The 13,962-nt window shown below is 35.2% G+C and overlaps 2 protein-coding genes across 2 annotated transcripts; both read left to right on the top strand.

The window, feature by feature from the left end:
• The first annotated feature begins 2,078 nt into the window (after window positions 1-2,078).
• Window positions 2,079-2,549, top strand: LOC106423329. Its single transcript, XM_013864108.1, has one exon. It carries the CDS (start codon window positions 2,079-2,081, stop codon window positions 2,547-2,549), a length of 471 nt encoding a protein of 156 aa, XP_013719562.1.
• A 620-nt stretch (window positions 2,550-3,169) lies between these two features.
• Window positions 3,170-6,799, top strand: LOC106423352 (gamma-interferon-responsive lysosomal thiol protein). The gene is made up of 5 exons (XM_013864129.3): window positions 3,170-3,732; window positions 4,036-4,101; window positions 4,206-4,331; window positions 4,424-4,516; window positions 4,617-6,799. Exons 1-5 carry the CDS (start codon window positions 3,409-3,411, stop codon window positions 4,755-4,757), a joined length of 750 nt encoding a protein of 249 aa, XP_013719583.2. The 5' UTR covers window positions 3,170-3,408; the 3' UTR covers window positions 4,758-6,799.
• Window positions 6,800-13,962: the final 7,163 nt, after the last annotated feature.

Here is a 13,962-nt window from a genome sequence, read left to right as displayed (position 1 = left end):
TGAGTTATTGGATCAGTTGCAGGGAGCTTCATGGTTTTCAAAAATTGACTTGGCATCGGGTTACCACCAGATTGCGATAGCTGATGAGGATGTGCGGAAGACGGCTTTCCGTACACGTATGAGTTTGTGGTGATGCCATTTGGGTTGACGAATACACCTGCAGCGTTGATGAAGCTTATGAATGATGTCTTTCGCGAGCACTTGGATAAGTGTGTAATTGTTTTCATCGACGATATCTTGATCTATTCTCAGAGCAGAGAGGAGCATGCAGAGCATCTGCGGATTGTGTTGGATAAGCTCAGGGATCATCAGTTGTTTGCTAAGCTGAGTAAGTGTAGCTTCTGGCAGAGGAAGATTGGGTTTCTGGATTACGTGATCTCAGAGGCTGGAGTTGCAGTAGATCCGGAGAAGATTACTGCAATATCAGAGTGGCCTTCACCTAAGACCGCCACCAAGATTCGTAGCTTTCTGGGTTTAGCAGGATACTACAGAAAGTTTGTGAAAGATTTTGCCAGTATCGCGAAACCGATGACACGGTTAACAGGCAAAGACACCAAGTTTGATTGGACGGATGCTTGTATGGAGAGTTTTACTGAGCTGAAACGAAAGTTGACAAATGCGCTAGTGTTGGTACTACCTCGGGGGTACCTTATGAGGTTTATACAAATGCGTCAGGTACTGGTTTGGGTTGTGTATTGATGCAGGAGGGTCATGTTATTTCTTATGCATCACGTCAGTTGAGGCGTCATGAGGTCAACTACCCTACTCATGATTTGGAGTTAGCAGCAGTTGTTTTTGCGCTAAAGATTTGGAGGTCATATTTGTATGGAGAGAAAGTTCAGATCCTCACAGACCACCAGAGTCTGAAGTACATATTTACTCAGGCGGACCTAAATCTGAGACAGCGCAGATGGATGGAGTTGTTAGCAGACTACAACTTGGATATTATGTATCATCCAGGTAAGGCCAATCAGGTGGCAGATGCCTTGAGTAGACGCATGAACGATGTTTCAGGAACTAAGGAGGTTCAGGAGCTAACTGGGACACTGGCTAGTCTCAGATTGTGTGCAGTTACCGCAAAGGGAGAGACTGCCGGTCTTGAAGCATTGGAGCATGCATATTTATTATGGAGGATGCGCAGAGCTCAGGATATTGATTATACTTTGGTTAAGGAGATTGAGATCGAGAGTATTGGATATCATACAGCTTTGAGCGGGATGTACATGTACCGGAACCGAGTCTGTGTGCCAGATGATAAGCTGTTAAGGAAGGAGATTTTACAACAAGCACATAATTCACATTTTCCGATCCACCCAGAAAATACCAAGATGTACAGAGATTTGAAGCGCTACTACCACTGGCCTGCTATGAAGAAAAATGTGGCTACATTTGTATCGCAGTGTCAGACATGTCAGATGGTTAAGGATGAGCATCAGGTGCCTAGCGGGTTATTGTAGAACCTCCCGTTGCCAGAGTGGAAATGGGACATGGATAGTGGATATACTTATCAAATCTGCTCATTTTATAGCAATCAAGAAAACAGATGGAGCTGATCAGTTGGCGCAGATTTACCTTATAGACATTGTGAGGTTGCACGGAGTTCCTGTCAGTATTGTATCAGATCGGGATACCAAGTTCACTTTTACATTTTGGAGAGCATTTCAGAAGGCGCCTGGGACAAATGTTCATATGAGTACAGCTTATCATCCGCAGACAGATGGACAGTCAGAGAGGACTATTCAGACATTAGAGGATATGCTTAAGGCTTGCGTCCTTGATTGGGAAGGAAGCTGGGGAAAGTATTTACCTCTAGCAGAGTTTCTTACAACAACAACTATTACTCGAGTATTGAGATGGCACCGTATGAGGCGCTTTATGGTAGGCCTTGTCGTACACCACTTTGTTGGACAGAAGTGGGAGAGTGGCGAGACTTAGAACCAGCAATGGTTCAGGAGACAGTAGAGCACGTAGAGATGCTCAAGACTCGGCTTAAGGAAGCCCATGACCGGCAGAAGAGCTATGCAGATAAGCGCCGTAAAGACTTGGACTTTTAGATAGGACAATTAGTATACCTGAAAATGAGGATATTCCAAGGAGGATCTAAGACTCGGAAGCTTAAGAAGCTTAAACCGAGATATATGGGACCATACCCTATTGTGGAGCGGATTGGAGAAGTGGCTTACAGATTGCGGTTATCAGCAGAGTTGTCAGATTTTCACGATTTGTTCCATGTGTCAGTCTTGAGGAAAGTTGTGAGAGAGCCAGAGCTCATTTTGCAGCAGCCACCCAATGATCTTGAGAAAAATTTGTATGCACCTTGTCAGCCAGTTGATATTTTAGATCGGCAAGTGAAAGCCGTTCAGGGGATGATGACCAGTTTAGTTAAAGTTCGTTGGGAGAGAGACGGGATCCAGGAAGAAACCTGGGAGGCCGAGACTCCGATGAGGATTGATTATCCAGAGTTTTTCCAGAACAGTATTGGACAGTCGGTTCAGGAGCCGAATTTGGAGACGAATTCTCCATTGATGGGGGAGAATTTCAGTCATTGAACTTTACCAACTCTGCTACCGAACTTGTGAATATATATTATAGAGACAATTATATTTCGAGTCTGTACTTATATTTTGTAACAGTTTGATATATTAGATTTGAACACTAACATGTGAAAAGAGTTTGCCGGTGATTTTCTTCAAAAATTTGATTCTTAGATATGTATATGGAGTGGAACAAATTTTTACACATGTCCATCTTTTTAAATTGACAATTATGTAATTTACCGAATTCACAAAAGAAGAAGTTAAAAAGAAACAAAACTGATCATATCAGTGAAATAGAAACGAAAACGAAAACACAATTTTATAGTGGTAGAAAATGAAATCGAGAGTTAATAGTAAACAAATCGAGAAAAAAAAACCTAGCCTTCTTTTGTTATTTTACAATCGATGGTTTTGGTGATTTGTGTCAGCAACAAAACTTAATTTCTTTTTGTGCATATGAAGTCTTAAAAATAATTAAAATGAGTTGTAATACGTTAATTTTTAAACAACGATTATACATTTAAGATGCCAATATTTGTATTCGTCATTTTACAATTGATGAAGATTGCATTGTTGCAAAATGTTAAAACGACCAAAATCTTAGTATAAAAAACTTACTCATGCGTGCGGTTATCATGTAACTTATAAATATACGTAGAATCTAAATATTCACTAACTAATGCTAGTGAGTAATTTTATAAACTAACTATTAAAGGTACTCACTCTGGCTCTTAAACATGTGGACACAGTCACAAGGTCAAACAAAAAAACAATAATAAGGGAAACTCCGCGTGGAAAATGTTACCAATGTATTAAAAACCAATTAACCAACGTTAAAATAAAGCTATCTATAAAGAGATCTCATCTATAAATGCATACACAAAGCATTCGTCATAAACCACACTCAATTCAAACTCTAGAAAGAATACTTTTAACAATGGCTTCTCCTTCTTCAAACAAGCTTGTGTTCTTAGCTTTCCTTCTCCTGTTCGTATTCTCAAACAATCTTGTAGCTGGAAAACCCCAGAAAGTGAAACTCAATCTTTACTACGAATCACTTTGTCCATACAGTCAGAAATTCATAAACGATGATCTGGTGAAACTCTTTGAGTCCGATCTCCACAGGATCACCGATCTCAAGCTCGTTCCATTCGGTAACGGAAAAGTCTCTGATAACCTAACTGTCACTTGCCAGGTTCTTTTCAACCTTTTTTGTCAAAAGGAGATTCTTTCAGTTTAGTTGACCATTTTTTTCCCAATATAAATGTTTAAGAAGACCATCGATGAACGATATTCTTCTTCTTTTTTTTGACAAAATGGATGAATATTCTTCAGGATTATTCTTTTAAAAAAATATATACGTTCTGTTCTTTCTTGTTTATACACTAATCAATCTCTGTTAATAAAAAAACACTTAATCCCCTCCTATCTATATATCGGTTTAATCACTTGTATGCTTATTCTATGCTGTTTTAATTTATAATAAAATTTTGTGAAGCATGGTGAAGAGGAATGTAAACTAAACGCCATTGGAGCTTGCGCCATAAAAACTTGGCCCAATCCGGTAATAACAAATAAAAATATTACTTCTATAATATCTACTGTCTTCAAAATATATACAACGCAAATGATATCTGAATTTGAAATGGGATGATTTTTGGATCACAGAAAATGCACTACTGGTTCATAAGGTGCGTTGAAAAGGACACGAAAAACTGGGAATCATCATGTTTTAAAACATATGGTGGTGAGAAAGCCATAAGAGATTGTTACTCCAGTGATTTCTCTAAAAAAGTACGTATGCATAAAACAATCTTAATAATATACACATATATTGTATTTGTACGTATAATTGTCATATAACCCTATGCTTTATTTCAATTCAGCTTATACTTGGTTATGCAAAGCAGACTTTGAATTTGATGCCGAAGAAAGAATACGTCCCATGGGTCACAGTGAACGGCAAGCCACTCTATGAAGTATAACACTTATTTTCCTTAAGAAAAACGGAATTCATTTATTTGGATTGTTTAATAATCAGTTACATATATATTGCTTGTTTTGGTTTCTGGGATGCAGAATTATGAAGATTTTGTGGCCCAAATCTGCAAAGCGTACCAAGGAAAGGCTCCTCTCCCAAAAGTTTGCAATTCTTCTGCCTCGGCAAAGAAGAAAGTGTTGAAGCTTCAAGTCTCGTATGGTGAAGCTTTCCATCACTGAAAAAGTACTTATTTAACTATGTTGGATTTAAGCTTATGTTTTAGGCTGAGAGTGATTAATAAAATAATATTTGTACGACCCATCATCCCCTTGATCAACACAGCAACCTCAACTATATATAGTCATTCCAAAACCCAACATTCTAATAATTTTAGTGTAAAAATCATTCAAAACTATCTTATTTCAAAACAAAATCCAAACAAAAATCAAACCAGAATCTTAGACAACTCCCGTAACTCCTAGATCGTACCGGAAAAAATGAGCAGTGGGTAAATTGAATTACTAGATGAGGACATGTTCAAGGAACTCACAGTTCTTCTCAAACCAAGCAACACAGCAGCAAAATAATCATAATCTAATATCATCCTACGAAGAATCAATCAATCTATACTTCTATACCTACCCGTTTGTGGCTTGGTGTCTCAACCAATGTTTTCCATCATGCACCCACATGCGTCGTGGCCCCTTGGCTCATCTGATACTGTCCACCCCACAGTCACCATAGTCATTTATGCTCATGCATGGTATGACATAAACTTAACATGCCCAAACCCGACACCACATCATCATCCACGACCACACGATGTCACATTCTTCAATATCTCATTATCACATTCCTCAATATCACAAAACCGGTTTACCTTTTGACAACCTATCACAATATATGTGCTTCATCACATTAACACAAATCAACAACTATATCTAGAGCATATTATCACAACAACATAATTCAACAATAAGATATAGTTTAACGTTAACGATGTACTAACACACCAAATCATTACAAAAGAAAAACAGAAAGTCTACAACAGGTCCTCACTTTTGCCTTACTCCACGATACATCCAAATATAGAATAAGAAGGCAGCCAAAAAGGATTCACGTTCGGATCTGCCACTGGTTGAGTCTGGGATGAAGACGAGTGAAAGAGGTTAAACGAGGCGGCGTGAGCGGTTGACATTGGTGGCGTGAGCGGTTTACGGACGAGGCAACGATGGCGGTCGTCAGAGCGGGGCGGCGCCAGCTGGTGGCTCGAGATCCAGAAGAGCTTATCTACAAATTTCTCTGATGAGAAAAAAGAGAAGGCAACACCTCCGTGTAAAGGGAAAAGAAGGAAAAAACCCTAGTATTTACCTTATCGGCCTATGGGCAAAAAAATCTATTCCATAAAGTTGGACCTAAGATATCATGATCCTCCCCTCACTAATTAAATTATCATTCCGAATTCAACATGATATTCTATGATTTTTAATAACATTTTGGGGTGACTATTTTCATTTGTGATTATGGTTCCCAAATTTCGTTGTGGATCCGTTACCATCTGGTCTTCAGGTTCAAAATGTCCGTTGACTACTGACACACATTTACACACATATGCCGACCGTTTTTAGAATCAACTCATGTCCTCTAGCAACCTTTTGCATTACCGACACACAAAATCCATTGTAAAATCAGACATCTTCTCAACCGATATGCCATTACATCAACCCTCTCTATCAATCACAATCGGTCCCATGTACCACATCCTTAAATTAATTAACTTACAATACATGTCACTTCCCCTAACATTCATGCCAAGATATACTGTATCCCCCTTCTGATTTTTGAATTCAACCATTAGTAGATACATTTTCACTTGGAGTTCCATTCAAGGGCTTTTTCCAAAATTGACCTACAACTCAAAGTTAAACACAAAACTAACCTTTTTTTTTTTTTGAAAATTGATTTTACCCTATTCACCCCACAAGTTCACATAATTCACGAAAATGCCATCAAATTTTTTTTTTTCCGAAAATGACATTTTTACTCTCTCACCCTCATCATCTTCAAGTAATTACAAGATTGTCATTGTCATCAACACCCCAACCACCATGAACAACCAATTTGAAGCTCTTAATGCTCCCAAAATCGATTTACCCTTATTCTTTTTCTATCCTTCTGAGCTAAACACAACATATCTCACTTTCTCTCCACATTAAGCTAAAAAAACCCAAGATTTTGATTCTACATTTTTTTTATGGTTCACAGAGTCATAGAAGTTAACGATTCTGGGTGGGTCACTTTCGTTTGAGATTTTGTGTGCTTGGAGAAGCCTTATGTGTGCTAAAGAAGTTATCTCACCAATTTAAGGTATGAAATCGAGTTTTTTTTTCAGATCTGTTCGTCCAGACGACTTTCCTGGGAAGTCGTCTGGCTGTAGACAACTTACCTGGAAGTCGTCTAGTCAACGCAGAAATTATTTTTGTAATTAACTTTAAAATATGTTTTATGCGACGACTAAAAGTTAAGTCGTCTGACTTTGTCTGGTTACAAAAAAATCTCCAAAGAACCTAGACGACTTACATTTCAGTCGTCATAGGTTAGTTTTGCATTTGACTGGATTATTTCAAAAGTTTGACTTTCCTGGACGACTTACATTTCAGTCGTCTGGTGAAAATTGAAATATCAATATTTTATTAAAACTAGACGACTTACAATTAAGTCGTCATAGGTTAGTTTTGCAATTGAAAACAAAACTTTAATATTTAATTATACACAGACAACTTACAATTCAGTCATCCGCCCGACGACTTACATGTAAGTCGTCCAGGACATTATTCCGAGATTCTGGTCAAACCTCGTAAATCCTGGATGGACGACTGAATTGTAAGTCGTCTATATATAATTAAATATTGAAGTTTTATTTTTCAATTGCAAAACTAACCTATGACGACTTAATTGTAAGTCGTCGAGTTTTAATAAATTATTGATATTTCAATTTTTCACCAGACAACTGAAATGTAAGTCGTCCAGAAAAGTCAAACTTCTGAAATAATCCAGTCAAATGAAAAACTAACCTATGACGACTGAAATATAAGTCGTCTAGCTTTTTGGAGTTTTTTTTTAACCAAACAAAAGTAGACGACTTATTTTTCAGTCGCCCCAGATAACAGATTTCAAAGTCAATTACAAAAATAACCTTTGTGTTGACCAGACGACTTATATTTTAGTCGATTGGAAGACTTAGATTTAAGTCGTCCGTGTCGACCTAAATGGACGACTTCTCTGGAAGTCTACTAGACGACCTCCGTGGATGTCGTCTGCGTCAATGTTTAATAAACTTGCATTTTCTCTAAAACTATAAAGACTTTTTAACATTTTCTTATTAATTCATGTTTATTTATGAATATTTGGGCTACTGAATGAAATTTATAACTTAATTAGTAATATTTATGAGGTTACCAACATTCACGTTAATTAAAGTTTCTAACTGATCCGATAAGACTTCCGTGGAAGTCTTCTACGCTAGTTTTTGAATAACTTATATATTTAAGAGTGATAAATAACTTCAAGATATGTAAAACTCATATTTTCAAAATATGTTTTCTCCCTTAGTTTTACTAAATTTGACTAAGTTTTTCAACACAAACTTATAAAAAAAAAATGATATGCTTTGACTAGTTACTATTGTTTGTTTCCATCTCTTAAGTATTATTGCTATAGATACTAATGATAATTATTGTTATGAGTTGGAAGAAGGGTTAAAATGCTTCTTAAATATTGTATCAATATGAAGTTACCAACATTCTTGTTTATAAAGATGAGAAAAAGGCCATTGAAGTTTATTATTGCATATGAGAGATCCAAAGATAAGAAAAAGGCTATTGAAGTCTATTATTTCATTGATTTGTAAATATGTAAACACATTGTTAGCACATGTATTAGATCTTGGGAAACATTATTACTGATGTTACAAAAAAATTACAACTAAAAAAGTAGACAAGTAAATCACAAAACATACCACAAACAAAACTATTATAGATCATACCTCTACAAAGACAAGCTTGGACTCCACTTCAAGTTTTCTGGACGACTTACAAGTAAGTTGTCCTGGAAGTCGTCTGAAAGACTTTTTGGAAGTCGTCTAGAATACTTCCTGGAAGTCGTCTAGCGCATTATATTTTAGACGACTAACAGGTAAGTCGTCCCAGAAGACTTCCAAATCAGAAAAACCTGCATATCAAATCGAGATCTAAAAAATCTTCATATCAAAAAACGTTCAAATGAGTGGAAGATTAGATATATCTACCTTTATAGAACACACAAAAATACATATCTAAAATTAATAGACCTACCTTTAAATGAGTGGAAGATGAGTACCATCTGATTAAAAACCTGCAAAAAAAAAGATAGATTAGTATGAAATACATGAGACAAAACTGAAAAAATTCATATAAAGTTTGGTGTTTTCAAGTCAAAGAGATTAGATTGGGTTTGAAGAGTTTTACTTTGGGAAAAAAGTAAGAACTTTATACAATAAGAAGTTACCAAATAAAGAAAAATCACATAAAAGCTTACCAAAACGCTCATTTCTATTATGAAAGGGAGACTTCATCATAAGACTTCCAGAAAGTCCAGACGACGTCCAGGAAGTCCAGACGACTTCCAGGAAGTCCAGACGACTTCCAGGAAGTCCAGACGACTTCCAGGAAGTCCAGACGACTTACTTGAAAGTCAAGTAAGTCGTCTAGAAGACTTCCTGGAAGTCGTCTAGTGCATTATATTTTAGACGACTAACAGGTAAGTCGTCCCAGAAATCTTCCAGATCTAAAAAACCTGCATATCAAATCCAGATCTGAAAAACCTGCATATAAAAAAACGTTCAAATGGGTTAAAAACAGAGAAAATGAGTGGAAGATTAGATAAATCTACCTTTATAGAACACACAAAATACATATCTAGAATTAATAGATCTACCTTTAAATGAGTGGAAGATGAGTACCATCTGATTAAAAACCTGCAAAAAAGATAGATTAGTAAGAAAGACATGAGACAAAACTGAAAAATTCATATAAAGTTCGGTGTTTTCAAGTCAAAGAGATTAGAGTGAGTTTGGAGAGTTTTAGTTTGGGAAAAAAGTAAGAACTTTATACAATAAGAAGTTACCAAGTGAAGAAAAATCAGACATAAAAACTTACCAAAACGCTTAGATCTATTATAAAACGGAGACTTCGTCAGAAGACTTCCAGGAAGTCCAAACGACTTCCACGAAGTCCAGATGACTTACAAGTAAGTCGTCTAGAAGACTTTCTGGGAGTCATCTAGTACATTATACTTTAGACGACTAACAGGTAAGTCGTCCTAAAAGTCTTCTATATCTGAAAAACCTGCATATCAAATCAAGATCTGAAAAACCTGCATATCAAAAAACGTTCAAATAGGTTAAAAACAGAGAAAATGAGTATAAGATTATATAAATCTACCTTTATTAGACACACAAAAATACATATCTAAAATTAATATATATATATCTTTCAATGAGTGGAAGATGAGTAACATTTGATTAATTTTAGATAGATATATATATATATATATATATATATATATATATATATATATATATATATTAGAGAGAGGTTAAAGAGTTTTAGAATTATGACCATTACATTTTTGTTGCAGCCATTTGAGAGGAGGAGAGAGAATGTGTAAATTTTTCTTATTATAGGGAGACAAAAAAATCTAATTAGGTTAAATATTTTTTATCCAGAAGGCTTTAATATTTTTAGTGGGAAATTAAAATATTTTTAGTGAGAAATTAAAATATTTTTAGCAGGAAACTAAAATAGAAGACTTCTCAGACGACTTACAAGTAAGTCATTTGGTTTAAATTATTTAAGCGGGAACATATTTTTTTTTAATTTTAAGCGGGAATATTTGGACGACTTACTTGTAAGTCGTCTGTTTTAATTTCTTCACTAAATAAACACTTCATTAAATCAAATTAAACTTCAAAAGTGTTTACTATACACAAAAATAAATACATATAGGTAAAATTTTAATTTATCAAAAAAAACATTCAAGCTTTCCAAAATCTAACCCTAAGAATACATACAATAATACAACATATGTTTCCAAACCCTAGATCAAAAAATACCATGATTCACTACCTACAGTCATCTATGTTGAAAATAATTCAATTTTGTTATATTTTAATTTATATCACTTAAAATTGCTTATAATTACATGATTTTTTATTTTTTCTCTTATCAAAATATTTTTTAAGAATTTTAAAAATTATTTTTAAGATCAGCTACACCAGAAGACTTACTTTGAAGTCGTCTAGACGACTCAGATGACTTACAAGAGACTGAGCTGTAATTTCACAAGGCTTTTAGGATAGTTTTGCATTTGATTCAAGTTTGGGTATAGGTTTGGGGTTAAAATCAAGGTGTGGGTTAGTTTTGGCAAATTCTCCTCCATTCAATCTGAAATGCACACAACAAAAGTTGACCTCCATGTCTTTGGCAAGGTCCATAATTACCATGTCCCATTTTCGTTGTGGTATAAGTAACTCTTGCAGTACTTCACTATGGATTCACCATTGAGTTTTATTACATGTCTAAACTATGAAACTCATGTAACAACAACATTTTTCATACCATCCTTGTAATAACCCATATGAAAGACTGACATGTGGCCTCAAAAGAACTGGTTTAACCAGTAACAGAGAAACACACAAAGAAAGAGTAATATTTTTAGTAACACTTGAAGGCTATTAAAGGTTGAGGAAATTTATATGCCCTAAGGATAAAGGTCTGGCTATGGAAAATTATATATGGTTAAGGCGCCTTACTCGGTTTGGCTAGTAAAGTGACCAAGCTCCCTACAATGGTCAAAATGCATCCATAACTATTGTTTTGGATTATTAAGGTTGAGAAAACCTTGACGCAGCCCAATTATAATGAAGAATAATTAGGAATGACATGAATTGTGCGAAATGATAGATAGGACATTCTGAGCATATGTCGGGAATTGTTGAAGTCAAGACCGTTTGCGTTGGATCAGATTGAATGTCAAAATCATAATTTCAGGAATTGACACTAGTTTTTTAGTTGAGTTGATTACAACATTTAGTAGGACGTTTCAGTTTTATCGGTTAAACTTGCTCAAAAAGGTTTATTGGAAGCTGGACGGTTGCTAGCCATGTTCTTCTGCTTCACCAGCTTAACGGTGACTCACCTGCTTGTTGATATACCATGGATTTTACCACATTTATACCATGGTATATGTTCTTTTATTTAATTTATTATATGTGATTAGAGTTTTTTACAGTGTTTTCAGATTCATGTATGTTTTGTAGAACTTTAGTGATTCTGGAGCATATTGAGGTGCAGAACTGCACAGATGTGTCATAAGTTTAGCTCTGGATAGAGAAATTTCTACTGTGGGATTGAGCTCATTGTTTAACACAAGATAGAACTTTGAGTTAGCTTTCCAATGCCACCGTTTTGAGGTTTATATGGCGGTTATATCTAAAGTTATGCTCATTCTACTGAAGGTTGGCATGTCTGCCTCGGGAGAGGAAGCTTTCGAGGATTAGAAGGAGCGTCGATCGACACCACTCTTGGTGTTGCTTGACACTGATGCCAGAAGACGGGCAAGTATATTCTATGACCGACTTAAGCCTAGAAGTCACCACATATTACAAGATTGCCCTTGGCCGTCTCTAAATCCTATTTATGTATTATGTTCTACTAGGAGCATTGCCCCTGTGCAAGCGCGGGGTTTATCGACATAGTTTTTGTTTCATCTCAATATTTGCTAGGGTTATTATAGTTGTGAATATTGCGTTTTGAGTTGTTTTTCAAGTTTTGTTATTGTTATAAGGTTAGAGTTGTGATGATGAACTGTGTATGCATTGTTCTCCACTTATGAAGGATTAAACTGTGTTAGTAATGTGATTGATATAGTTTGTGGTGTCGTTTGCTTTGTCACTGAGAGTTATTGTTTTTTTGTCTTTTTAATTTGTTTCTTGTACTGTTGAGAGTACATAAATTATATTAAAATTGTTGAGAGTACCTTTTGTTTCTGGATATTTTTTCTCCAATTTAGTTGTGTAAGTTGTGTCTTATAAGTAATAATTTTCATTATCTTTATTATGTTTGTTGTACGTTTCTTTTTTATTTTTAACCTTGTTTCTCTTACCGGACTTTTAAAACAAATACATGATGACTTGTAGAAATAACTATAAAATGAGTGACAGTTCTGAGTATTTGGGTCTTAATGGGTTTTTAACGAATTTATGTATTTCTCATAAGAAGACAATAGCACTGGCATGTTGAGCAGGTGGAGATGTTCTTGCCTCCTTTGTGTCTCTCGGGATAGTCTCTTGTATCTTCTGGTGTGGTTGTGTTTGTTTCTCTTTAATTTGATGGGTAATATGTAAAAAAAATCAATGTTAGTTGCATTTATCAGAGTTCGTAACTTACTCTGATTTTTTTGTTTAAGTAATTTCACTGATCTTGGTTGTCGTCTTCGTCTTTTTTGTTGCGAAAGTAAGTTTTTAAATTGTTAAATAGTTGGCCATGTAATTTGTATTTGTTTAGCTGACTTGATGTATGTGTCGTTGAGTTTTAGTTGAGGTGATTGGTTTGGTATATTTGTTTTGAAGTTTATTTCTAAGCTTAGACAAAAAAAGAGAGGTGATCATTAATGATTCGTCTTTTTTTGGAATTCTAGTTTTTGGTGTTTTGATTGTTTGGGTTGTTGTGTTTTCTTCTAAGCTGTAAAATAAAAGTTTGTGTAAAATTAGTTTGATAAGTAAGGGAGATAAATAGACGATCACAGATTTTGGGTAAGAAATATTTTTGATTATTGATGTTAGCACAATATAGATAATAATATAAAGGGAATTGTGTGTTGATTGTTTCTTACGGATCAATAAGAAGACGAATAACGACTCGAGTTGTTTCTTTGGTAAGGTCAGAGGACATAACGGATTTGCCCAACCACATCTGCAAGATTAAATATCAGTTATGATATCAAAAAATAATATAAACCCAAATGCAATATGATAATATACCTGAGAGTTCTAGGTTTGTGTTCGCAATCACTTGGAAATTGTCGAACAGTTTATTTTTGACTGGAGATTGATCTTAGGAGCATCTGTAATGACTTCATCAAAAATATTTGGTGACATGAAACGAATGAGGAATGGATGATTAGTTATTTTGTACATGCTTGAGCACCTAGCAACCTCAAAACGATCGACTTTCACAATGAAACCAACTTTCAAAGATGGCATGTAATGATTAGCACGTCCGGCGGGAATAAACCCATGAATCACAGAATCTGCAAATAATATTATTCATCAAAGAATCAGGAAATCAATTAAAACAATTATATTAAATAAGTGTTATAAATCGATGATTAACTTACCTTATCAAG

The sequence above is a fragment of the Brassica napus genome, chromosome A4, assembly GCF_020379485.1.
Source record: "Brassica napus cultivar Da-Ae chromosome A4, Da-Ae, whole genome shotgun sequence".
Classification (NCBI taxonomy): domain Eukaryota; kingdom Viridiplantae; phylum Streptophyta; class Magnoliopsida; order Brassicales; family Brassicaceae; genus Brassica; species Brassica napus.
Note: the sequence above shows the minus strand (reverse complement) of the source record. Positions and strands in the feature narration are given on the sequence as shown.